We start from the raw sequence: 27,387 nt of genomic DNA on the forward strand, positions 1-27,387 counted from the left end.
GTAGTTCTGACAAAGATGGCGGAAGAACTACCAAGACTTGCATGTTATACAGCAAGTCAATGGTGTTCCACAATTCATATTTGTAATCAGTCAGTAAATTTAATGGATTGCGACCGATCATCTTAATTTTTACACGGATATTAAAGCAAAACCCGGGCATTGAGAGAAACAGTGATCTCCAGTTGGTTGGTCGTGTTGTATAAAAATGTGACGGCATGACAAAATTAATCAGGTTATTCAATCTGGCAAGGTAACGAATCTGTCCAAGCCTACTTCAAATATGAAGAAGAAAAAATATTATAAGAAACGACTTTTAAAAATTGTTTTAAAAAACGTATGGTATTGTATCTTTACTATCTGGGAAACCCAGACATAAATCAAAATGTTACTTGTTTAGTTTGTAAGAAAAATATCTGAATTGTAAAAAGTTTGACTAAATGTTCGAATGGGCATCAAGACTCATTCCATTCGCTGGTTTTATCCGTCCTTGCATCCCTTCGTTGCGTCCTTTCCCAGTATGGATCCAGCCAAAATAATTTTTAATGAACAAATTCCATTAACTCAAATTAAATCAATACGGGAAATTTACGTCGATGATTCCAGACGTTAATTTCAAGTATTTTGACCCGTTCGGCCTCACTCTTCATTGCGCCTTACTAAGGACACAAGGAAAGGAAGCAAAAACTGATAAAATAAGCGATTGAAATGGGCGAAGCCTAGTAACAGGAAACAGCCTCTACTGCGCATACTTGAATTCAATGCAGAAATCAAAGTGAATTAACAACGTCATCGGTCCATTTTTTGTGATCATAAATTTCATTATGTGCAACAGTTTGTGAAACAATGGTTGTTTTGGTAGGCTACATAATTCTTGGGAAATATTTCTTAAAATGCGAATCTTTTATTACATAATGCATGTTTTCAATCTGCTTTTCATATGAACGATAATGGTCGTCAATCGAGTTTCAAAATAACATCGAGGACGTTTTATTTTGCCTACAAAAGTCAGATATTCCCCATTCACTTTAATGGGAGCTCCAATGTTTTGCCCTCAAAACGCGCAGTACAGGCTTACTTCCGGGATTTGACAAGCTTACGAGAAAGCTTAGGTTAGCTGAACGCCTGTCTAGTTAAATACGCATGTCAATGCCTTCCCAGAGTTCTTAGGTGATACAATGGCTGCTCCGTGTGCTAAAGCAGGGTTACATGTCCATATGAGTAATAGAATATTTATTTGTAAATTTGAACAGTTATTGCTTCGGAGGTAAGAATAATCTGATACATGTGATATAGCTTTCATTTTTATTCAAATAAAATGTGTGTCACAATTGTCTGTTTTGCTGCCGATTGATCCACATCGTTTGACCTGGTTGTGTTTGGCTGTGTCGTTCAGTTTCTTAAAATGTTGCTACCGTTAGCACATGCATGTTACGGTTCGCTTTGTTCGTATTGTGTTCTGCTTTTTTAAGATTTCCTTCCAGGTTTTGTTTTGTTTGTTTTCTATGGATGTATTTAAACTGGCCTTCTATTGTACAGGAATTCTTCCGTGACTTCAGCCTTAGGCCAAAACGCCACAGTTCCGAAAGCAGGTAGGCATGCTGTTAGTTTGATAAGTCTAATTTTGTTAAGCTAAACCTATAAACAACTGAAGTTTGTAGAAGCAGAAGGTAATGCTTATAACTACGTGGTGTCTTGTATCATATAAGTTGACGTAAAGTCTGATGGTGTTAGCCATTAGCTAGCTTGGCAGTGTTGGTATTGATGGGCAGACAGTCACATAAGCCAGTAAGCCGGTTTTCAGACCTTAAAATTATTTGATATGTCGTAAATTGTAAGTCGCTGAGCAGGGGATATGTTCACTCGCAGGCTCTGTGGAAGAGATTGTCATTCCAAAGAAGAAGACATGGTAGGTGCTTTCTGGTGGTTGAAAGCATTTGACAGATTTTCTCAAGACAAGCTTGGAAAATAAACACTTTTGATCTGTTGAAATAATGAGTCATTCTTTTGTCTTCAATAGGGACAAACTAGCCGTTCTGAAATCGCTTGCCTCCACTGTCAACAGGGTACGGTTTGTATATTATCTTGCCTCCTGGGTCAGTGCTGCAGTTGTAGCATGTAATCTGTGGTAAACAAAACAAAAAATATATTGTTTTTAGGATCCCACTGCATCACGATACATGTTCCAAGATGACCCCTACCTCACCCCAAGGACGACTATTGAGTTTGTGAGTAATGATGCTCTCCAGCGTTTCTGTAAGGCTCTTGACCAAACACTACCCTGAATGTAAACTTGATGTACCTGACCTAACCTTGGGGTTGTTTGAGAGCAGAGGGAAAACATTTTGCTGAACACATTTTTTTAATGCTCTTTGCCATTAGTCAGAAAACAAGTTTAAATTCCAACTTGAATTGGAAATATGTGCATGGTACAATATCTAAAATGTAAACCACATAGTTTCAGAAAAATGCTTGTCCTTTAAGAACATGTTAATGGCCGTTTGTTGCACCATTTTGTTTCAAGAGTACTCTTGTTTGCCAGAGTATACAAGATTTTGAAATGCATTGATAAACCCAGACCAATTGGATGCTTTCAGTCTGCATCTATAAGAAATGTTCACAGAAGCAGATAAGAAGTCATATCCTTGATTTAAAAATAAATGCATTTTTAAAAAATGAGCATTTTGATTTCTCAACAGAAACTGTATTCCCTCTCCCTGGAGTCTGGCAGGAATGCTGCAAAGTACATTATCAACACTTACCCTAAGTTCTTCCTGAAAGACTTTGCTGAGCCTCATATACCTGTAAGTTTGTAAGTTTATGTAGGGGAGAATATCCTGACTGAAAAATGGTTGCGTGAACCATTCTAAAGAAATAATTTAATACCCTTTTGCTGCTCCCAGAATGACAGGAGATGTTATACAACTGTAACGGTGGGTGTATTTAAAAATATGCTTGATGTTTTATGTCTTCTGCTGCTAAATATGTAGTACAGTGGTGATATTTGTAAATGCAAAGCATAGAAAATGCTTTTCTGAGTCTTTTGTAACAGCCTTGTACTAGTTTTATTTTCTAAAGGCAGTGCTTTCCATCAGCCGCCACCACCAAGATGGGCCAAACACCACCACCGTTTTCACATACTCCAGTTATATTTACCATTTGACATTTTTGTGTGTATGAAATGCCAAATTCTCTCCTGTAACCCCTCTTGTAGTGCCTGATGCCTGAGACCCTGGAGCCTCAGATAGAAGAGGTGAGCGAGGCTGCACTAGTAGAGAGGATTAAGCTGAGGAAGGTGGGCATGGCTGTGGACCTGTTTGATCAGCTCCTCCAGAATGGTGAGTGGACCAGCTGCCTCTCCCTCACGTCCCCAAACCTACAACAGGCTCTGTGTCCATCTTTCAGGCAAGTGGCACACACCTTGTACACCTGATGCACTGAATTTCAGAGCTATTGAAATAGACTAGACCTGGAAAAACTGTAGATTACATTAATAGTAATGTAAGTCTAGGAGCCGTTAACTAGTGCAACAATTGATTTGGTTCAGGTTTTGATTATAAAGTGCTGTTCTAGTGTGCTGGGTTATCAGCGCTCATAGGAGTATTAGTGTTTTCTTTGTGTTCCTGCTTGGCACAACAGAGTGCGTGCATGTCAAGTGGCTTTCTCCTCCTCACATAGGCACAGTGGTGTCCACCAACACCACAAATGACCTGCTTGATCTGATCTGTTTCTATGGAGACTTGGACCCCATGCAAGGGGAGGCATCCAAGGAAGTGGCAGAGGATCAAGTATGTGTTCCACAATATTTTGACACTGAGGCGACTACCAACATCAGTAGAAAAGTCAGGGGGGTGGTGGAGGGTGTATCTGGCAGGTGGTAGACTGTAGACAAAGTTGCCAGGGGTTTTTAGCACACCTCTGCTCTGTCTTTTACAGGAGACTCCGAGGAGGAGGGGAGCGGACCATAGGGTAGGCAACCTCCTGGGCAGAGTCTGGAGGTAAGACTCACTCACTTTGAGGGCATCCAATGATGCTTCTCAGACTGGGTATTGTAATTAACTATTAATTTTCTGGAACAATTTGTATTTTTAAGCTAACGCACAGGAAGGTTTTTGGGCTTACCAAGCACCCACGTAGAGATAGTACTTGGAAGTCTTGACTTCAAGATTTGGACTGGATTTGGCACATCCAACCAAATGCTTTCCTCAAGTTATTTAGACTGTGTCTTAAGAGAACAAGCACGGAACCGTCCAGACCCACGGCGCAACTCACTTCCGCAGACACATTTTAGCTCACACCACCAGCGCATGCGTCCCACAAAACGTCCCTCCAAGGTCGTCTGTGAGTGAGTGAGTGACCACAATTTTGTCCCTCAAAGGTCGTCAGTGAGTAAGTGACCATTAGCATTATGCAAAACGGCTGTTACTACAGTAAGTGACAGTAAGTAACTGAGCTTGTTTTGTCCTTGAGTTCTGGGAGAACAAGTTTGCTGCAAGCAATATGGGTCTGCAGGGGGCCGTCCCTCCGGGCTAAACTATTCAGTGCCGTGGTACAATGAGACATTAACAGAGGTCTGGACTCACTGTGGTCAGAAATAGCTTTTTACACTTAGCAAAAGTGGGTGGGTGTCGACTGTAATGTTATGGTCAGTTGGGCTCCTTTATTGTGGCCATCTTTATCAGCCCCTACACTTAATCGCATGGACTGTATGGACACATCTGTACTTTTCCTAACTTTTAAGAAGTAAATCCTCCTGATGAATAAAAGTTTCAAAAAGCTGCTTGTCTCTCACAGAGAGAACAACAATGCAGAGAGAATATACAACCTGATGCCGGAACGAAACGAGAGGGCCTACTGCGCTTTGATCCGAGGCATGGTCAAGGTAGGAAATTGGTAATGGTTAACAAGGAAACCCCCAGGAAAGCATGTGGTGAGAATGTATTATGTATTTATGCGTTTGTTTAGTCTATCCAACCAAACACTTTACCATAGTTTTCTAATACTTTTAAGTCTATTCAGGGAAGTCTAAAATGATGTTCAGCTGCCAGCTATCAAGAAAATTATAAATAAGATTTTAAAAAATAAATACAAGTTGGTGAGATTTGTTTTTTACCCTTTTTAAATAGAAATACTCTCTTTAGTTTTCTCTTGTTTCTGGATTGTGTAAATAAATGTAAGTGTTCTGTGTATCTGCAGTATGGAGCTGACACAAAAGCCTTCAGCACTTATATGGACATGCTGAATAACAGACTGACAGGTAAGTCCATGCTGGATAACTTAAATATAATTTACCTTAGTCTAAATCGACCATTTCGTTCATTGAACCAGTCTGAATGCCTTCACAGTGATTACTAGAAACATTGTGTGCCAGGAAATTCAGACTGGCACCATTTTAGTTTGGCGTCTTTTCATGAAATGGTTTCATGTATTAAATCCACCTATTTTATAAATTCATGCAACTTGGGGGAGAGAAACCCTTGCATGAAAGTTAATGCAAATAAAAATACTTGCAACTGCCAAAACCACCATGTTATTTTGAGCACTTGTGTCGCTTAAAAAAAAAAAAAAAATGTCTTTGGTTCATTCTGTATGCTGCTACTTGCATTTATTACGATAGTTACAAACTAATAAAGCATGATTTATTTCTGTAAGTTATTAATGTTACCGGTTTAAAATTATTTCATGTTCTGTAAAGCCAGACATTGTAATAAAATCCTACAAAGCATGTAGACATCATGGGAAATATGAATATGGGTGCTTGAAGTAAGACAAATGCAGAAATGGCTGTTTGCACTTAAGATAAAGTTTAAAGATAGGAATTTCATAATGACACTCCAAAGTCTTTGATTCATGGAGTTCCCGCACATGTATAAAGGATTGATTTTAACTAGGGCTGTCAATCGATTAAAATATTTAATCGCAATTAATCGCAAATTAATCACACATTTTTTATCTGTTCAAAATGTAGCCTACCTTAAAGGGATATTTTTCAAGTGTTTAATACTCTTATCAACATGGGAGTGGACAAATATGGTTGCTTTATGCAAATGTATGTTTATTTATTATTGGAAATCAATTAACAACCCAAAACAATGACAAATATTGTCCAGAAACCCTCAAAGGTACTGCATTTAGCGTAACAAAATATGCTCAAATCATGACATGATAAACTCAAGCCCAACAGGCAACAGCAGATGGGCATATTGACATGCTAAATTTAACATTTAACATTACTTCGTAATATGAGTACTCACACAATGTAGTGTGTCCAACTTTACGCTTATAAAGGTTCAATAAAACATCTCGGTTTTTTTTAAGCATTAACACAAAATGATGGACCTCAATGCATCGCAACAGCAGACACATTGTACAACAGGTACATTGGTCAGCTAAATTTTCCATTACTCAAAGATCATTCCCTTGATCCCTCGCACTTCTAAAGCAAATCACACAACGTAATTGTGTCCAACCTCACATGGGGAAAATAAAGGCTCACATAAACATACCCTTCTACTATGTGGGATCAAAACAGGGTGATATAAACTAAACAATAAATAAAGTGAGCAGGAAACAGTGGAAAGGGAGTATTACATTACATTACATGCATTTAGCAGACGCTTTTATCCAAAGCGACGTACAACAAAATTTTCATGATCGTAGACAACTGCTGAACACGGGTTCAGTAAGGTACAATTACTTATTTTGTAAAGCTATTTCTAGCCGAGAACAAAGAACACTATCCTGGTCTAACATCTGCAAAGCCAAACTAGGCAGAAGAATAAGCTAGAGTATTAGGACAAATACAATTTACCAAGAAGTGCAGGGATGGGGCAACATGTAACAAGTGACAGGAAAAAGGGTTTTTTTTATTTATTTTTTTAATTTTTTTTAAAATATATATATATACACAGCGTGGTGGTGGTTATTCTAGGTATAGTCTGAAGAGATGAGTCTTCAGGCCACGGCGGAAGATGGATAGTGAGGGGGAGGTTCGGAGAGGGACGGGGAGTTCGTTCCACCACTGGGGAGCTAGGGTGGAGAAGCTCTGTGATCCCTTTGGGCGGGTGGGAGGGGTTGCAAGACGCCCTGCTGCCGCAGAGCGGAGTGGTCGAGCAGGCACATAGAATTGAGTCATGTCCTGCAAGTAGATGGGGGCTGTCCTGTTGGCGGCAGTGTAGGCAAGGGTCAGGGCTTTGAATCGGATCCTGGCAGCGACCGGTAGCCAGTGAAGTGATCGCAGCAGAGGAGTGACGTGGGGGAATTTGGGGAGGTTGTAGATGAGTCGGGCAGCGGCATTCTGAATCATCTGAAGTGGCTGTATGGCACAAGCTGGCAGGTTTGCAAGGAGAGAGTTGCAGTAATCAAGAGGTCAAAAGCGAGAGGTCACCGTAGCCTGGACGAGCAGCTGGGTGGAGTGCGTCGTCAGGTATGGTCGAATCCTCCTGATGTTGTATAGGAGGAATCTGCAGGACCGTGATGTTGCCTTGATGTGCTCCTTGAGGTCCAGCTGGTCATCCAGGACCACCCCCAGGCTCTTTGCAGAGTGAGAGGCAGTCACTGTGGTGCCATCAACCGTGATTGAGAGTTCACGAAGCAAGGATGTCTTGTACGGGAAGAAGAGCAGTTCAGTTTTGTATAATACAGTATAATACAGAACTAGCACTCGAACTAGGATATTGCAGTTAGACTATCCATTTCTTTGGATACAACAGGTAGGCTATATTTCTATTTCTTTGCACCGAGCCAGTTGCTTAAACGGACAAGCCTGTTTACATTGTCGGACGACAAGGCAGCTCCCTCCTTCTAAACAATATGCCCAGACAATGAAAAACTGCGTTCACGCTGTTTCACTCGGGAAAACATGGATTCCCACAGAAAACACTGCTTTATTTTATTGTTAAGGAGTATATTAAATGAGTAAAGAGTGAAACCGCGAAACCAGTTAGGCTGCAGTAGTACTGAAATGTAAGTATGGTATCACTGTCAGGTATTTCGTTATCATTTGCTGCATTTATTTCTGAGCAAAATAACGTTTTCTAGCTAAGCTGGCTAGAGAAAAAAGTTTCTGATGCATATCGTAACTTTTAAATTTCACATATTGCTATAACGAATGGGAAACATAAACCATACTAACACATCACATAATCACACCCCCAAATGAAAATGCATGAAAATCCTAAATACACCATTTTTCTTTCTTACCACGAACTACAAATGCCGCCATTTATCTTAATGTGACGTAACCAATCCGGAAGTTGGAGCTCAGAAATGATGCTTGAATTTTCGACCTATAATTCGACCGGACCTCGTTTTTTACTAGTTAGGAGTTGTCTTGAACGTAGCATAAGGGTCGGGCAAACGTTCATCATAACAGAACGTGCGTTAAAAAAATGAGTGGCCTTAAAACGAATTTGCGTTAACCCGTTATTATCACGTTAACTTTGACAGCCCTAATTTTAACATTGCAAAGATGTAGGCAAGGGTGTGAATACCAATGTACATATAATTTTCACTTTAACAAACAAAGATTATTTTTAGGAGCATTAAGAATTTTGACTTTCCCTCCCCTCAGCCGATGTTCACACCTTCAATGCTCTGATCAGTGCTGCCCCAAATGTCCGGGAGGATTACCACGAGAAATGGAACCTGATCATGGTGAGTGTGGAAACTGCCAGCCTTGGAGCCAACATGGTGCTTGGCAGGAGGCACCATAGGGTGATCTTGGTTCATCTTTGCCCCACAGGAGCTACTTAAACATATGGAAGAACAGAAGGTCAGGCCCAACTTACTAACTTTTAATGCAGTGCTGAAGAGTCTGCGACGCTGTGGCTCTCTGGCGAGAACTCAGGCCCTGCTCACACTTGCTGAGATGAAGGCCCTCGGCATTGGTGAGTAATACAGCCATGTAACGTCCAGTGTCAGCCTGACTGAGCCAATAGAGAGGACCGTTGTCCACCACACCAAAGAAATGTATGCAGTGGGCCTTGTCCGTACCTTCCTTGCAGCATTGACAAACATTGTTAGTAGTGGTGTAAAGTATTGCAATGGCAGGTATGCCATCCTGCCAAGTCACGCCTTGGCGGAGCGGCATGCCCCATACCTATACAGCACAGAGACTTTGGCACTTTTCAGGCTTTTCTACAGAAATAATCTCAATAATCACCAACTCTCTGCCCTTAAAAACATTCATTTCTATACCTTCTGACCTCACGTCAACAGACAGAATTCACAAACAACTTCACAAGTCCGCACAATAAAGCCCCAAACTTTGGGGATTGCGTGTTTTCTCCTCCTTCTGCTTATTTTTCCTGCCCGATTACATCATCACAATGCCCCAGGCCCACAAATAATGTAAAATAATAAACACCAGCCAATCATTTACCCATACCAGCCAATCAAAATGTCATACACACACACACACACAAAATGGACTTATATCTTTTTCCCCACAAAAATTCCCACTCTGTACAGCTAGTCAGTTAGTGGCTCACAGTTAACGTTGTGGCCTTGGGACTGCTGAGTCACAGGTTCGAATCCCACCTTGGGAAAATCTTTCATTTCTCATGCACGCTTATTCGCTCACTAATGATTGTCTCTTACTTTCCACCTATTGCCTTTTCCACCTATTGATTTTGCAACTTATTCTTCTGGATCCTTGGGCACCAAATCTACCCCGTCTTTCACCAAACATGTACACTGTATTACGATATAACCATCTACACGTTCAGTTAACTGGCTACATTTGCTTTCATTGTGAGTTTTCTGGCCGGCTAGAATATAGCTAGGCCATATGGAATAAAACCGGAGCTGAGTTGTGCTTACTGGCCTGCATTTAATACCACGAGCACATGACTGCATTAAACAACTTCTTATTGCAAAGTTGTTCATGCCCATTTAACTAAGTATGTGTTAAAAACTGTATTCCCTTATGCAATATTGACATTCTAATTATATCAGACTGTTCAATGCATGCGTTTCAGGTACACATGCAGAATTGACATATTTCACCAAGACAATTCACACCTTGGACAGCTACTTCCTTTGTGGTGCACTGGTAATGTCGTTGCCTTGGAATCGTTGCCAAAGTCAGAGGATTGAATTTAACCCAAGGCTCAGGCAAATCTTTCATTTCTTATGCACACTTACTTGCTAACTAATAATTTCCAATTACCCTTTATACTATTGCTTTTGCAGTTATCACAACGTCACAGTCTTCAATGCATATGTTTAGCAAAAGTCACGCATGGGGGGCCAAATGCATTTCATGACAGCAGATTTTTTGATTTCTGGAACTTGCAACAGCTGACCACTGTGGCGTTTCTACCAACTACTTCTTTACTTGGCTACTGTAGAAAACATTATTATCAGCACATGCCGCATTTTACATTCATGACATCTTGCCCTCTTCTCTGTCTACCGACATACAAACAATTACTACGTCTGTAGTGTCTACAACACCCCATTCAAAACATTCAATTTAAAAACATGACTCATTTATAATTATAAATAGTAGTAGTCTGCATGAAAAAAGTACATTGGTACTACTTTTATGCACTATTTCACAGGCTTCTTCAACAACAGCATATACAGCATATACCATCCAATAAGGAAACTCAGTCATGGTTACTATAATTCCTTTGTACAATAGTCTGTGATCATGTCAGACTTCACCAAAATGCCCATTCTGCAGAAAACATACTGTTTAAACTATTCAATTCAATCATTCGTCTTCATGTCTTTGGTACACAAGTTGCCATCTCGGGCGCTGAACATTTTGTAAATGAACGCTCGTTGGATGACCGTCAAATCAGTGAGTACTTACAGTGGGGGGATTTCTGTTGGTGCCAGCCTGTTATACTTTGAATTGCGCCACCGCGCCGGTTGTTTCAGCCTTTGTTTTATATATATAGCAAAGCGCTAGCGCTAAACAGTAAATGCTGATCAGACTGTACGAATTCACACAAAACCATAATCCACAAGCGTTTCTTCAAGGGTTCATTTGCCTTTTTACACCCAGATCCGCTGCACTACTCATCACAAATTATGCGATAGAGTTGGCCCCCCAAAATCTTACTCTGCCTCCCAGTCACACCAGTCTACATCCGGGACAGCCTATGATGTATGCGTGCTTGCGTGTATGTATGTGTACGCATACTTCTCATAGTCTACATTTCTATGCATTACTGTTATCAGTTTGTCATTACAAACACACTGCAAAAACAAATGATATCTGAAGAATACATTCTCAACATACAAAAATGCCAAGTTACTCACACATTCAAACCACTATGTCATTACCACTTGCACAGTCTATGCTTGCCATTAAAAGTACTGATATCAAAGTTACAATAAGCAATATTGGCAATTTTCCCTAACACAAATTAAACATGCTGTATTCCAATGCAGCTATCCAATGCTTCCATAATTATTTAAAGTAAGTTGGCCCTGTGCTTTTTCATCTTACCATGTGAAGAGAACTTGGTCATTGAAAGCATCTGTCATATCGAAGTGTGAAATAGCAATAATTTATAGTGGGAATAATCTTGCAGAATAATTTCAGTTTTACACCGATGTATATTTTTTGTAATGAATACACAACATGTTTAAACAACTTCCTGCATGCAGTGCTTTGGGTGTATGGGCAGCACATCTAGAATGAAATGCATTAATAAAATAATTTTGTTTAGAAAATTATGTTTAGAAAGAAGATATGTTATTGTTTAGCATTGCAGAAGAAATTATAGTATTGTACTTCTTTGGTGAAACTTCATGTGAATATCAAGCCTGTAGTCTGGGGTGTAATTTCCACTGGGGACGGGGGGAACATGTCCCCCCCCCCTTTTCAAAATCCCGTTTGTGTCCCCCCCCCCCCACACTTTTTTAACCGCAAAAATCGTGCTTAATACGCTACTATTTGGCCAGCCGCCAGATTCCGGCTGAGAATGTGAATTGAGCTGCTGATTGTAAGGCCCTGATATAGCCTACTCCAAAAAATTGCCACAGACGAGTAGCGGACACGGACAGCCTGCCTACGCGGTTCTATAGTACATTTTGGTGTCTGTGGACGCGGACGTGTTCCATGCATACGCACTTGAAAAATTGCTCACTGAATGAGGAAGCGGCAGTTCATAAAAAATGAAACGCCAACAGCAGTTAAATTTAATGTCTTTCTTTGGAGAGGTGATGAAAAGAAAGAAAGGACATGTGAGTTGGTTGATTAGTGAGTACAGTAAAACAGCATGATTTTTCTATTAACCTATGTAACGAGTCCACCTCCACCTTAAACCGCAGCAGGTATCCGTCAACAATGTATGAAAAGCAGAGTCTCTCTCGCTGCTAGTTTACTTTAATGTTAGGGCGTTTTTACACCTATAGTTCGTTTGCTCTTGTCCGAATCAGTTGATGAGTTTGTAAACTTGGGGCGTTTTCCCCTTGGTTCAGTTTCTTTTTACACAGAGAAAAATCCTATGTCGTATATTTGCTGTGATTGCAAATGACACATTATCTATCGATAGTGCCACAATAACGTACCATAGATCTGTCAGGCCTATTCTTCAAAATATAAAGTAAGACAGTTTTTCTTATGCATATTTAGTACTATTCTGGCAAAATTTAGCATGAAGACCAATTTAATTATTTCCTGGATTTTGTATTGGTTACCTTAGTCCCTAAATGTGTGTAGAAATGCAGGAAATGGGATTCAAATTGCAATTTTTTTTCTGGGGGAGTACCTCCAGACTCCCTGTGTTATTGTGCCCCCCTCACTTCTCAAACCAAAGTTACGCCTCTGCCTGTAGTACATTATTGGGACAAACGTATGTGTGGATAGGTTTGTAAGATGCAATATTTTTTTCATAGACTTAAGCCTCCTATTATGTTCAAATTAACTAACAACTTTCATGTTTGGGGTCAGTTTGACCCCAGCAATATAAACCTGCAGAAAATAATTGTAACTGAAAGTGTTACCGAAGTTTCTCTCTCAGCTACTTCAGGCATTTCTACTGACTATCTTAATACCCCAGTAAATAAAACATGACTCCCCCCATCCTCCCCTTATACATCAAGTATTGATTTTATGACTATTGCGAAATATGCAAATGACTGTACTCATTCATTGACCTAAAATGGAAAACAAAGTATGTTTTGGTGTTTGCAGGGCTTTATGTTGGTATTAAGTGCTCATTAAAAAAGAAAAATAACATTTGGAAAGAAACGCACCTTTTATTATCAAGCGTAGTAACATTTTATGTTCGGGGTCAATTTGACCCCAGGAAAAAATATTAAAAATGTCAAACATTTCAAATGTTTAGGTTCAGATAACACTTCAGAACATCAATAAGTAACATATGACCGTTATTCAATAATGAAGAAACACCAATAAAAAGTAAATTAATAACCAGAATTGAGTTTTGATAAAAAATGAACATAACAGCTCAACTAGGTACCCGTGGGTATCAATTCTTCATTCAGACGAGATAGGTGCAAGTTTGTCACGCTCCTGTAGACCCTGCCTTGTTTCCCTGTCATCAAAGCGTATAATGTGGGAGAAAACATGAAATGTCTCCAGAGACATTGTGGCTGGAAAAATTGCCCTATCAGTGTCAGCATTCCAAAGGCTTACTGTTGCTTCACCTTTTGACTTGTACACTCCTGCCAAAATAAGCAACCCAAAATAGGATTGCTAGTGGGTCACATCCAGCTCTTTCCAATTGTCACCACACACATGCTTCCCCTCTAAGTTTGTCATCTCAAGAATATCCTTCTGCATTTATGGTGTTATGAAGAGTTCAAATGCAGACTTTGTCTTGTACATGACTGATAGCATATCTGGTGGGGCCTGTAACCATTTTGATGCCATTAGCAGCACTAAGTCTACCCTGGCTTTCAACTGGGGATCTGAACCACAGTAGTTCTCCATTTTTGGAAATGAACATGTCAGTTCTTGATGGTTGAGAGATGACAGGGGTGTTTCTTGGGGGTTGAGAGATGACGGGAGGGTTTATTGGTGGTTGAGAGATGACAGGACGGTTTATTAGTGGTTGAGAAACAAAAGGAGGGTCAGAATGAAGCCTTTGCGATACCACATTCTCATCATCAGAGCAGGATGCCACATAGTCAGGGTCCTCCTCAACATTATCCTCAGTCTCAGACACATCCTCATCTAAATCACTTTCACCCTCCAAGATCTGTGACAGAACCTCAGTAGCAGAAAATATACACCTCTGTCTGGTGGTCATTGCATTTGTGCCTCAACTAAAGATTTTGACAAAGAGAAATGGTTTAGAGGGCTGTGTGTGCAGCCCATATTATAAGTTTGCCCCCGCCCCCATGTTGCGAGAATGATCAGAGATCTCGAGGGAACTATGTTTTCTCCTCACACACAAGCATGCTCTCTCTCTCACTCTCTCACTCTCTCACACACACACACACACACACACACACACACACACACAAATTCATGTGAAAGTGCCCTCAGCCAACACAACAAAAACAAGATCAAAATGATGGTTTTATATATCAATAGAGTTTGGGGTCAAAATCACCCCAATAACACTGATGCGTGCAACATGTGGAAAGGACATTGAAACTATTTTTTTCAGTTAATTTCATGTTTGCCATGTTTTCCCCATAAAGTTAGGAAAAGTCATGAAATATCTAGCCAAAAAAATATGGCAACCATATTTTTAGAGACAGTAAACATTGAATGGGGTCAATTTGACCCCAAACATAATAGGAGGGTTAAATATAAAAAATTTGTCTTTTTATTGTCTCCCCCCCACTCCCACCCCAGCCTTTTGTATATGCTGCTAGGTAAGTGTTGTCCTAGGGATCATGAAGTATTCTATGTGTGTTTGGATGTATGTACAGTATGTATGCATGTACTGTATGTATGTGTCTGCAGCATTATATTTACAATCGCAAATTTTGGAGAGGCTATCCATTTTGTGAAATTACCTTTACAAGCAAGCATGAATATAACCTTTGTGGTGTATAAGTATTGATCAGCTGTTGAAAACATTCATTTAAATGATGTGTTCTTCCATGCGGGCATTTTTTTAAGTGATACGTTTGACACTCGGGGCCAACTTACTTAAAATAATTTCGGAAGCATTCCGTAGCTGCATTGCTTTGGAATACAGCATGTTTAAATTGTTTTAGGTAAGATAGCCAATATTGTTTATTGTAAACTGGCTTAATTTTGATATCAGTACTTTTAATGGCAGGCGATTGTGCAAGTGGTAATGACTTACAGTGGTTTGTGTGTGTGAGCAACGTGGCATTTTTGTACGTTGAAAACATGTTTTATTTCAGATGAATACTTTACTGTACTCACGTACATTTTTGAGATATTAGTACTTTGATTTTCCTGAGACTTTATCATTCTTTTTTTTGTAAAACATACGTAATAACAGAATTTAATTTGAAATCTTAGCAAATTACCCTAGACCCATAAATCATCACTCCATTCATGGTGCTCAGTTTAGTTCAAATTAATCAAAGAATTGGTTTTCCTTTGAGAAGGTAATGAACTGCCAAGCAAAGTTGGCTTTCATAAAGACACATCTCGCCATCAATACAATGGCTACAGTAAACTATTAAGTGGCAGCAGGTAAGGATCACCCACAGGTGTATGTGTGGGATATGCCTGAATCAGTGTACCTTTAAACTAGCCTTTACATTGTAAGTTGCTCTGGATAGGAGTGTCTGCTAAATGATGGAAATGTAGTGAGCTAACGTTAGCTGTGAAGTGACCTGGCCTACTGCTAAGTTGGTAGATGTTCAGTTTTTTTATTTGTTTTTTTTCCCCTGATTGGATTGCAACTCCCAATATGACGAAATGGGTAGATGCAAGAAGATTTTTCTAGGTTCTGCAATCTTTTACTAGCCATTTGTCAACAGCAAATGCTGCTGTTCCACATTTTTTGGTACAACGTTGTGCACCTACTTCAAATTACTCTATCCAGTGAGTGGCATCAATTGTAAAGCGCTTTGGATAAAAGCGCTATATAAATGCAGTCCATTTACCATTTACCATCCACTAAAAGCTTAGCTTAACTGTACTCATACAGCAAACCTTAGGCCTCAAGAAATTGTCCCCCACCCAATGAAATTGGAGGTGGCGACACTGCATCATTGGTGGGGGATAACATGTTTACTATTTGCTTGTCTTTTTTGTTACAGTCTTGCCTGTTTCATTCTAACTTGTCAGGCTCTAACTTGGGGGTTTTTCTTCTCTTACAGAGCCCAGTTTGGCCACTTACTGTCATGTCATGGGCATTTTCTACAAAGCAGGTAAAAATCAAATGATTAGTTGCTAGTATAGATTACGCCAATCATTAGTACTATTTCACCATTTGCCATGCAATTAAATACTGAATGTGTCTAACACCAAGCTGCCTCTGACCTCTACACCACACTGTTTCTCAAACCTCTACACACACTCCCTCTCTAACCTCTACACCACAATCCCTCTCTAACCTACACGCATTCCTGCTCTAACATCTACACCACACTGTTTCTCAAACCTCTACACGCACTCCTGCTCTAACATCTACACCACACTGTTTCTCAAACCTCTACACACAATCCCTTTCTAACCTCTACACCACACTCCCTCTCTAACCTCTACACCACACTCCCTCTCTAACCTCTACACCACAATCCCTCTCTAACCTCTACACCACACTCCCTCTCTAACCTCTACACCACAATCCCTCTCTAACCTCTACACCACACTCCCTCTCTAACCTCTACACCACACTCCCTCTCTAACCTCTACACCACACTCCCTCTCTAACCTCTACACCACACTCCCTCTCTAATCTGTACACCACACTGTTTCTCAAACCTCTACACCACAGTGCCTCTCAAGCCTCTACTCACACTCCTGCTCTAACCTCTACACCACACTGTTTCTCTAACCTCTACACACGCTACCTTTTAACCTGTGTTCACCACACTCCCCCTCTAATCTCTACACCACACTCTCTCTAACCTCTGCACCACACTCCCTCTCTAACCTCTACACCACACTGTTTCTCGAACCTCTACACACACTACCTCTTAACCTGTGCACCACACTCCCTCTCTAACCTGTACACCACACTCTCTCTAACCTCTGCACCACACTCCCTCTCTAACCTCTACACCACACTGTTTCTCAAACCTCTACACCACAGTGCCTCTCTAACATCTGCACCACACTGCCTCTCAAGCCTCTACTCACACTCCTGCTCTAACCTCTACACCACACTGTTTCTCTAACCTCTACACACACTACCTCTTAACCCGTGCACCACACTCCCTCTCTAACCTGTACACCACACTGCCTCTCGAACCTCTACACCACACTGCCTCTCTAACCTCTACACCACACTCCCTATCTAACCTCTACATCACATTGCTTCTCTCACCTCCTCTGCACCACACTCCCTCTCTAACCTCTACACCACACTGTTTCTCTAACCTCTACACACACTACCTCTTAACCTGTGCACCACACTGCCTCTCTAACCTGTACACCACACTGCCTCTCGAACCTCTGCACCACAGTGCCTCTGTAACCTCTGCACCACACTGCCTCTCTAACCTCTACACCACACTGCTTCTCTAACATCTGCACCACACTCCCTCTCTAATCTCTACACCACACTCCCTCTAACCTCTACACCACACTCCCTCTCTAACCTCTACACCACACTCCCTCTCTAACCTCTACACTACAATCCCTCTCTAATCTGTACACCACACTGTTTTTCTTACCTCTACACACACTGCCTCTTAACCTCTACATCACACTGCCTCTTAATCTCTACATCACACTGCCTCTCTAACCTCCTCTGCACCACACTGCCTCTCTAATCTGTACACACACTCCTGCTCTAACCCCTACACCACACTGTTTCTCAAACCTCTACACCACAGTGCCTCTCTAACATCTGCACCACACTGCCTCTCAAGCCTCTACTCACACTCCTGCTCTAACCTCTACACCACACTGTTTCTCTAACCTCTACACACACTACCTCTTAACCCGTGCACCACACTCCCTCTCTAACCTGTACACCACACTCTCTCTAACCTCTGCACCACACTCCCTCTCTAACCTCTACACCACACTGTTTCTCAAACCTCTACACCACAGTGCCTCTCAAGCCTCTACTCACACTCCTGCTCTAACCTCTACACCACACTGTTTCTCTAACCTCTACACACACTACCTCTTAACCCGTGCACCACACTCCCTCTCTAACCTGTACACCACACTGCCTCTCGAACCTCTACACCACACTGCCTCTCTAACCTCTACACCACACTGTTTCTCAAACCTCTACACCACAGTGCCTCTCTAACATCTGCACCACACTGCCTCTCAAGCCTCTACTCACACTCCTGCTCTAACCTCTACACCACACTCCCTATCTAACCTCTACATCACACTGCTTCTCTCACCTCCTCTGCACCACACTCCCTCTCTAACCTCTACACCACACTGTTTCTCTAACCTCTACACACACTACCTCTTAACCTGTGCACCACACTCCCTCTCTAACCTGTACACCACACTGCCTCTCTAACCTTTACACCACACTGCCTCTCTAACCTCTACACCACACTCCCTATCTAACCTCTACATCACACTGCTTCTCTCACCTCCTCTGCACCACACTGCCTCTCTAACCTCTACACCACACTGTTTCTCTAACCTCTACACACACTACCTCTTAACCTGTGCACCACACTCCCTCTCTAACCTGTACACCACACTGCCTCTCTAACCTCTACACCACACTGCCTCTAACCTCTACACCACACTCCCTATCTAACCTCTACATCACACTGCTTCTCTCACCTCCTCTGCACCACACTGCCTCTCACTTTCTCTAACCTCTACACACACTACCTCTTAACCTGTGCACCACACTCCCTCTTTAACCTCTACACCACACTGTTTCTATAACCTCCTCTACATCACACTGCCTCTCTAACCTCTGCACCACACTCCCTCTCTGACCTCCTCTGCACCACACTGCCTGGCTAACCTCTTCACCCCACCTTTGTCGTTGCAGCTGCATCTGCCCGCAACCCCACCAAAATCATCTATGAAGTGATGGACGAGGTGTCAGGGAAGAGCTTTTCTGCCCAAGATCCAGATGATGGTATGTGGGTATTTGTAGAATTACATTTTTTTAACATTTAGAAAAAACTGCTCTGAATGGTACTGTATGTAATGGTATTTGAGTCATGCATAGAATTGACTTTTCATGTTAAATAAAAAATTTATGATTTGACTGATTAAATTAAAGACTGAGGTGAATCAATAAGCTCCTAATTATGTTGTTGAAGCATTGTCAGCAAGGTGAGGATTAATTGAAATGTTTAATTTTCCAAACCCAGTAGTTTTAATCATTAACACCCTCGTTTGATGTCACTCTGAATATCGTACACAAGTGCATCAACCGTTAAAACACCTTACTTACCCAACATGTAAAATATACTTATTTGATTTAATTTGGTAATTATTATCAAATATATGAATTATCATTCAAATTGCCAAATTTGTTGAAAGGCAGAGCAAACTGTTTTGACCAACCTTTATCAAAAACTCACAACCAGATGTTATTTGTTCACATCTAATGTTCAACTACCTTAAAACAATTAACAATGGTTACAGATATGGACAGTCACACAAGAAATGAATGAGAGAAGATACCAAACCATATATTTTGTCCCAAAGTAATCCTAAATGCAGAAACCAAAAGACCACGGAATAGTCCAGAAGAACCAGAGATGAAATGTAGAACAGCAGACCTAGATGCAGGACTCGGATGCCCACTTCCAACTGTTACAAAACTACTTCCTTCCAAGTTGCCCAAACAGATGTGTACAGACATTGTGTTAACTGAAAGTCCTTTTTGTCCTGTCTTACCTGTGATGAGGAATTTCTCTAGACATTTGTGCTGGTAAGGGTGATGTTAGAGCCCTGTTGTGTCTGGTAATCTCAACAGGCAGTCTTTAGAGCCAGTCTCCTGCCTGGGGGAGCCACAAGTGTGATGTGTGTGCGTGTGTGATGTGTGTGCGTGTGTGATATGTGTGCGTGTGTGATATGTGTGCATGTGTGCGTGTGTGATATGTGTGCGTGTGTGATATGTGTGTGATGTGTGTGTGTGTGTGTGTGTGTGTGTGTGTGTGTGTGTGAACCATAGCATCTTTGCTGCAGTCTCTTTCTTAAGTTCCATTACCCTGTTGGATTCTTCACCGTCTGGCCTGTGATCCTGTCATGTTTCAACTGCTCCGTATAGTCTGGATCTGTTTCTCAGGGGGGGTAGGTGTGCTGCATCACTGTCTCATCACTGAGCGTCCCGCTTACAAAAATGGCCTTCGGACCCTGTCATCACTCGTCAGATGAGTATTGCAGACGTAGACTCTAACAATCACTCATAAGCACACCCTCACAACAAGCTCATTGGTCCGTACAGTGAAATTCCTAACAAAAACGTACTATTTGACACCTTTCTCCAAACAGAAACAAAAGTCAGTGTTACACCTTTAGACTGACACCTCAACACAACACTGCATTCAGCTGAGAACAAAACAACTGGATGGACGTAGTTCTTGTGGGTAATCCAAAGGTGGTGATTGGAAGTTCTGCCAGTTTTACCCCCATGAGAAACTGCTGACTGCTGTTCTCTGGCAGCGGAGGGAAGGTGGCCCTTAACCCCTGGAAAGGGGGCACCTTCTGTCAGTCAGTCCCACTTGACCATGATGAACATGGCAAATGGGAGCCATTGCACTTCCTACATCCACCTTCAGGGCTTTTCCTTCCCTAGTCCTGTACCCTTGAGTACATTCTCATTTTGCCCAGGACCTTGTGTGCCACACAGTCCACCATTTTCCCCAAAACTCTGGCTGTACAGGAACCTGTTAAAGGTAAATTCCTGGTAAGGCGGAGTTTTGGGCGCATAGTCCAAGGGGGAGAGGACCAGGGGCTCCCTCTCTTGCAGTGCGGACAGAGGTGCGAAGCTGCAGGGAATCCAAGATGGGCCAGACCTTTTCGCCTGTGTCCGGCCCTCAGCATGAACCACTGGAGTCCCTCAGGCAGGTTTCTTCTCTTTACTGTCCACTGGAGTGGTGAGGGAAGCCCATGGTTTTGCCCCAGGATCTCTCCATGCTGCGGGCCAATAGCAGGAGGGCTTTTACAACTTGGCGAAGTGTTTGTGGCATCTGGTCCTTTGTCCTCTGTCTGTTTGTGATTGTTGGGCGAGACTTGTCTCCATCTCCTGGAGGGTGCCAGTCCCCTCTCCTGGGTGTGGGGAGTCATCTGTGATTGCCAACTCCACCTCCTGCAGTACAGTCAGGGAGAATAGTCTGCAATGGCTGTTCCCACCTCCTACAGTCCTCTCGTTTCCTGTGGTAGGGTGTTGCCCTCTGTAGCAGTCCTTGGTAGGGGGTGGTGCCATATCTGCACTCCAGGGACCTGTATGAGACTGATTTTGGCTGTTTCACAGGCTTCCTCCATGGCATCAGTGATGTCCTGGAAATACATCTCTGTCAGTATATCCATGGCGGAACTCCATGGGAGGAAAAGGGGACTGTCCTGGTTTCTCCACTTTCGTGCTTGCGTGCTGTGGAATCCGTGGGTGATTGCGGAGGTAGTGCTCTAGAGAGACTGCAGCAGGGTACCTCTGCATTGGAGTACTCTTCATATGATATCCCAAAACAAGGAAGTATAGTCTTTCAAATTGTGTCCTGCTGAGGTCATCTATTGACTCTTAGCCCAACAACGCCTGGATAACACGGAATTCCTCCCACCTTCTCTCAAAAACAAGGCACTCAGCACAGATCTCCCATTTAAATTTAGGATCAGTAGCAGAGGCTGGCAACTCCCTCATTTCTCTCCTTTGTGACTGGTCCATGTGTGGTTGTAGCTTAATTTTGAGACTTAATTTCAGAAGAGATTGTACAGTTGATGTCGGTTACCAGTCTGCTCACAATGTGTGGGACAACAAGGATTAATTAAAAATATGTTAATTTTATGAATCCAGCAGTTCCAACAGTCATTGCCCTTGTTAAAATGTTCAGCACTCTGAATACTGAACACAAGTGATATTGCATGCTAGAACCCCTTACTTAACCTACATATAAAATATATTTTATGTGCTTTAATTTGATCATTTTCATTTTAAACATAATTATTAATTAAATCGCCGAATTCATTGATAGGTCAGTCTACAGTGAACTGGTCTAATCAACCAACAAGTCAAAACAATCTCTATATCAGGTTTAAGACAAAATAACCACATTCACTATGAAGTAGTCAATTAGATTAATTAATTGAAATCATACGTTCTTTATTGAATGCAGGCTCACTACTTCTACATTACAAAACAGAAGACATTATACAAAACATTAAGCTATTTTGAAATACCAGAAAAGAGAGAGAGATGGATAAGCCAGACCATGCCAAAGTATCACCCACTTCTGGATTAAGCGCCACAGGATGAAAGGAAACCAGCCAAAGCATACAACCAAGTAACCACCACCAAAAGTAAAAAAAAATAAAAACTTTTTCTTTCTTCCTGTGGCGACAGCGTAGCATAGTGGGTAAGGATTGGGTGATGCCGAGTTAAGGGGTAGGAGAGAAGGGAAGGGGGGTCAAACTCATTTATGACAATGACTGGCCTACCTAAAGATTGCATTCAAACTTAGAGGAAACAGGAAAGGGAAATGTTAGGCATGTAGCCATGCAGGGTCTCCGACCACCGATATGGTGTCCTGTGTCTTCTGGTTTGTCCTTTCTGAGACCAACTCTGCAGGAAGTGAGACCCATAGAATGTCTGCTTAGATTCGGGTGGCGGTGGATTTTAAATTCCTCCAATCACATTTGCTTTGAAGCTTGGGACGGGGAGGTCAGGCCACATTCTTAGAAGCAATATGATATTGTATCAAATTCACTGTTTCCCTCTCTAAGGCCATAATCTAAGCACTACATATCTGAGAGCATGTTTTGAAGTTCTTTCATGCAGGTTTGGCTCATTTTCTTTTTGCTTTGTCTTTGAATTCTTCATTATCTACCAGATGGTTAGTTTTAGTGGCTCTATGTCCACACTTTCACCAATTAGGAGCCTATTGTTTCACCTCAGTCTTTAATCAGTTAAAACATTTTTTTGTTACCTCTGTAATGCTTTTCTAAAGAGCACAATGTGAATATTGGACTTATCATGGCATGCATAGCTAGCTATTTCCAACATAATGCTTAAGAGGGTAAATAAACCCCCTAAACATGAAAAGAGTAATAGTAATTAAGAAAAATTCACAACAAAATTCTAGGATTGCAATTGTGGTTGATACAAAACCCAGCATACACAGGGGGGGCAAGGCCCGAATTCGCGAGCCACTGAACCCACTGAAACGATTGCAAAAGTAGAATAAGGAAAATTCATGATGTTTAGTTCATCTGAGTACATGTAGATTTAGTCAATGGGTGTGTGGATATTTGTCTAATTTATGTACGAACATAATACAAATATCACACTATGCTTTTTAAAATTGACTGGATAGACGAGTGATGTCATTTGTAGGTTTCTTTTCTGTTGCTTTTGATTGTAAATTATTGATTTTCCTGATTTCTTTCAGTTCAGTTCTTCCCCAGTACCATGAGAATAGTAAGTCCTCTTCATTTTGAAATTCAGCACATTTTGAATGTGGACTGAAATGGGGGTCTGATTTTTAGACTGCAAGTATGAGTGATTATTTTTGTGATGCAGTGCATTGTGCTTTTGATCTGTATGTTCATCCTGGGCTCTGAACTCCTCTGCCTCTTCAGTGTTTGGACCTGAAGGATATTGAGCTGGCGTATAGACTTCACAGATTCCTGGGGGAAGGAAACAACTGGCAGCTACTGGGAGATTCCCACCAACAGAGCATGTACTAGTGAGTGTCTTTGTCCTTGTTCCATCCTGGTTCAAGCTTTACAGTGGGAAAGTACTGTAATGAGCTAGTCTGGTTAAAGCTTTACAGTGGGAGAAAGCTAGTCTGGTTCCAGATTCCCTGAGTTATTGTGGTCTGGTTTTCAGTACAGGGCAGTATGGTCGGCAGTGATGATTGGCGCAGGGGTACGGACCTCAGCTGATGATGGGGGCTGAGCGCTGGCTACTGCTCTGTTCAGCCGGCACGTGGCCAGCTTTCCTGGAGCAGGCGTCAGCGTGAAACAAACGCCAAAATCTGAGCCTCACAAACCACTTCACAGCAGCAAGCCTTTATTTTCATGCTGTCTGGGAGGACTCACCTTCACACTTTCCCATCTCTTTTGTTCTCTCTCGCTCTCTGGCCCACTCCAAAACAGTGGAAGGTTCTTCAACCTGCTCTGCATGATGGAACATGTTGATGTGGTGCTGAAGTGGTACCGAGAGATCACCCCCTCGGTGAGTAGGAACACACATCTACCAATTCAGTGAGTTTCAGACTTTGGTTAACTGTATGGTATATTTGACCTGCTTTTGTTGTATCTGCAGCTATACTTCCCCACCTCTCATGCATTTCGGGATTTGCTCCAGGCGTTGGACACTGACAACAGGCTGGACCTCATTCCGGAGATATGGAAAGGTTAGAAAGAATGAGACCGATTCATCAATTGGCCAAATTTAACAATGTCAGTTGATAATAATTTGACTATTTCGTTCAGTGCTTGAAAGTTTGTTAATGAACAGAAAAGGAAGAAAATGTAATCTCAGATTTCGGTGGCCAGGCCAATAAAATCTAATGAATTCAAAGCGATGGGCCCCTAGGGTCAGCCATTGGATAAATGGATGTAGCAGCATGTTTTTATTTAGTCTATGGTTTTTAGCTAGTTCTAAGACTATAGCATGATGCATAGTGCAGCAATAATGATGTTGTTGCTATGGCCTGTTCCTCAGACATAAAGCAGCTGGGTCATGCGCACAGGGCAGAGCTGGTGGAGGAGGTACTGACAATGATGGCCCGGGACAAGCACAGCTCAGAGGTAAGGGAAGTGGGGGCAGGACACTGCTCCCTGCGCGGGACACAGCTCTTGCGTGCTTGACGTGGTCTCTGATCTGTGCAGGTCCAGGAGTCCTTTGCGAACTGTGCCCTGGACATGAAGAAGGTGTTTGAGCAGAGGGATCATTCTGCCAAGACGGCTCTGACGTGGACAGCCAGTGCTCTGGGAAATATCATCTCCGTGCTGCTGGCTGCTGCCAGGACACGGGAGGCCTGGTGAGACCGGGGGAGGCGGGGGTGGATGGAATTGTTTTTTGGGCAGTGCTGTACGGATATCACAATATTCAGGCCCGTTGACGTGAATCAAATTTTCAGCATGTCTCAAATGTACTTTAATTTCATACAGGGATATGCTGGAGCTATTCAAGAGAAACAACAGAGTCCCCACGTAAGTGCGCATTCACACTTTCTGCTGTACATATGCCTGCATGTGTGAAAAGTTTTTGGTGCTTCGATAAACTGTCTCAATGTTTTGATGGAGGCCGGACTTGTCCTTTCCACAGGGCGGAACTATTGGAGGAGTTTGTGTGCTGCGCCCAGAGCACCAACAACCCCCAGCTGGCTGTGGAGCTGGTGCAGCTCTCCCACAGCTTCAGCCTGCCTACCACCACAAGACTTGCGCACAGGGTGGCACAAGAGTTCCAGCTCAGTGACGAGCAAAAGTAAGATGGCACACTGTACCACTTGCAACTGAAGTCATGAACAAACCAGGGACAGCCAGTTCACGTTGGTGTTGGTGCCATCTTTCAACTCTGCTGATTTGCACATGAAACGGTAGATGAGATGGCTTCATGGGTTCTTCAAGTCCCCAAAGCATCACCGAATGAATGCAAGGAGCTAATGGCAGGTGTGGTCCAGAGCTTGATAAAAACGCTTCAGTATTTCAATCTCTGGAATTCACCTCCCATTATACTCTCTGAAATGAGAGGTCTGGTCTGTGAATGTGCCGCCTCTCAGTTAAACCATGAACACCAGGTTGAGCCTTTACCTGTTGATTGAGCTGATACAAATTAACATCTAATTCCAAAGTCTTGACTAATTATTTCTTCCCGGCCTAGCTTTACGAATGTCAACTGTTGCTAGAACAGATTGTCTGCAATACTTTCTTTCGACCAGTACATATTTTTCTATCCGTGTCATATGTGGTATGAGTCTCTGTTCTATGTGCACATGTGGACGGGCCTGTGACAAACATTGTGTTCCTTTCAGGAAAGCTCTTTCAGAGCTGGAAGCCAGTGACAGTGAGAGCGACAGCAGCAAGGATGAATGATGTCCTTTTAGGCTGAGCTGTTTTCAAGAGCCAAGAAGGCTCATTTTCAGAAAGCTACTGTATGTGTTTGTCTGAAATCTAATAAAAATTAGCTGAAACTTGTTTGTGTGTCGTGGTTTCAAAGGGCCACTTGGGGAATCTGTGTGTAACTTGTGCTTTTTATAAGTGAGGATAAGACTCATATTTCGTAGTACTTTACCATAACATCTAAGGTGTATTATCGGGGAAAAAACTCAGCAGTTTACCTTAATTTGCAGTGTTAGCGAACTTTGTTTCTTATACCAGGTCTCGACTCCAGTAACCAATTCTTTTTTTAATCCAGTAGGTGTGTGGGTACTGATCAAGTAACAAAAAGCAGTCAAAATGGTTTGTTTTTTCAAACAAAAAGGAAGGAAATTTAAATCTCCAAAAATGTGGAAAAATATACAAAAAAGTCCTTTGAGTTTCACTATAAAAACCTTTATTTACATGGGCAGATTTCAGTTAAAATGGACCAACATGTTGCAGATTAATGTTTTGATAACTAAATTAAAAGTTGGGTTCTATGTCTGGTTCAGATATTTTGGCACACTTAAGCTAGATTGGTCAGAACAATAATTTGCACATTTTTTTGTCTTGTCATTGTGGACTTTGGAGATGGGGGTACAATTTAATGGGGGAAAAAAAAACATGCCAATATTGCTATCCTCCCTTGGGCCCAATCCAGTGACAGGGCCTCTAAAAGTGTTCCTGTTGCTACATGGTGCCATGGTAGTGGGTAGGCCATTATGTAGGTGTGATAAATTGGGTTATGCTTATTTTGACTATATTGCCCATTCTCTATAGTTATATTTTATGTTCAATGCCTATTTTCAATTCCACAGAAGACAGAACATTACAGGAAACACATTTACATTATTGTTTTTAAAATTATTTTTTATACTAGGTGAGGTCTGATAAAATCTTTCGGAAGAATATTGTGTAGAGGACTAGAAATTGAACAGTTCTCCGATTCTACTTGTTTCAGGAGTGAATTGCACAAAGGCTTTTTAATAATTTGCCATGACAAAAGCTAATTCAACAAATAAAGTGGAAATTGGACTTTGTTTAATACATGTATC

General features: G+C 41.8%; 1 protein-coding gene and 1 non-coding gene across 3 annotated transcripts; both read left to right on the forward strand.

Annotated features, from left to right (window-relative positions):
- Positions 1-8: 8 nt before the first annotated feature.
- On the forward strand, positions 9-26,389 carry ptcd3 (pentatricopeptide repeat domain 3). Of its 2 annotated transcripts, none has more exons than XM_035424470.1 (24): positions 9-250; positions 1,537-1,589; positions 1,867-1,906; positions 2,018-2,063; positions 2,157-2,225; positions 2,697-2,801; positions 3,212-3,335; positions 3,676-3,785; positions 3,934-3,995; positions 4,792-4,879; positions 5,194-5,254; positions 8,570-8,652; positions 8,741-8,885; positions 16,240-16,290; positions 19,068-19,157; positions 23,635-23,663; positions 23,825-23,931; positions 24,344-24,422; positions 24,513-24,603; positions 24,915-25,000; positions 25,082-25,233; positions 25,364-25,405; positions 25,521-25,679; positions 26,227-26,389. In XM_035424470.1, exons 1-24 carry the CDS (start codon positions 216-218, stop codon positions 26,285-26,287), a joined length of 1,968 nt encoding a protein of 655 aa, XP_035280361.1. In that variant the 5' UTR covers positions 9-215; the 3' UTR covers positions 26,288-26,389. The 2 variants fall into 2 exon arrangements, with proteins under 2 accessions (XP_035280361.1, XP_035280360.1); XM_035424469.1 differs by lacking the exon at positions 9-250 and adding an exon at positions 1,106-1,264.
- LOC118232674 lies at positions 24,090-24,231 on the forward strand. The gene has a single exon (XR_004766377.1). It is a non-coding gene; the product is annotated as a small nucleolar RNA SNORD94 (small nucleolar RNA).
- Positions 26,390-27,387: the final 998 nt, after the last annotated feature.

This window comes from Anguilla anguilla, chromosome 7 (assembly GCF_013347855.1).
Source record: "Anguilla anguilla isolate fAngAng1 chromosome 7, fAngAng1.pri, whole genome shotgun sequence".
Classification (NCBI taxonomy): Eukaryota; Metazoa; Chordata; class Actinopteri; order Anguilliformes; family Anguillidae; genus Anguilla; species Anguilla anguilla.

Excerpts from the sequence above, each read along its gene's own strand:
- ptcd3 (XM_035424469.1), top strand. The coding sequence starts at position 1,176 with ATGGCTGCTCCGTGTGCTAAAGCAGGGTTACATGTCCATATGAGTAAT. Across the intron at positions 1,907-2,017 it reads ATTCCAAAGAAGAAGACATG|GGACAAACTAGCCGTTCTGA; the intron begins GTAGGTGCTTTC and ends TGTCTTCAATAG. Across the intron at positions 25,234-25,363 it reads GCCAGGACACGGGAGGCCTG|GGATATGCTGGAGCTATTCA; the intron begins GTGAGACCGGGG and ends AATTTCATACAG.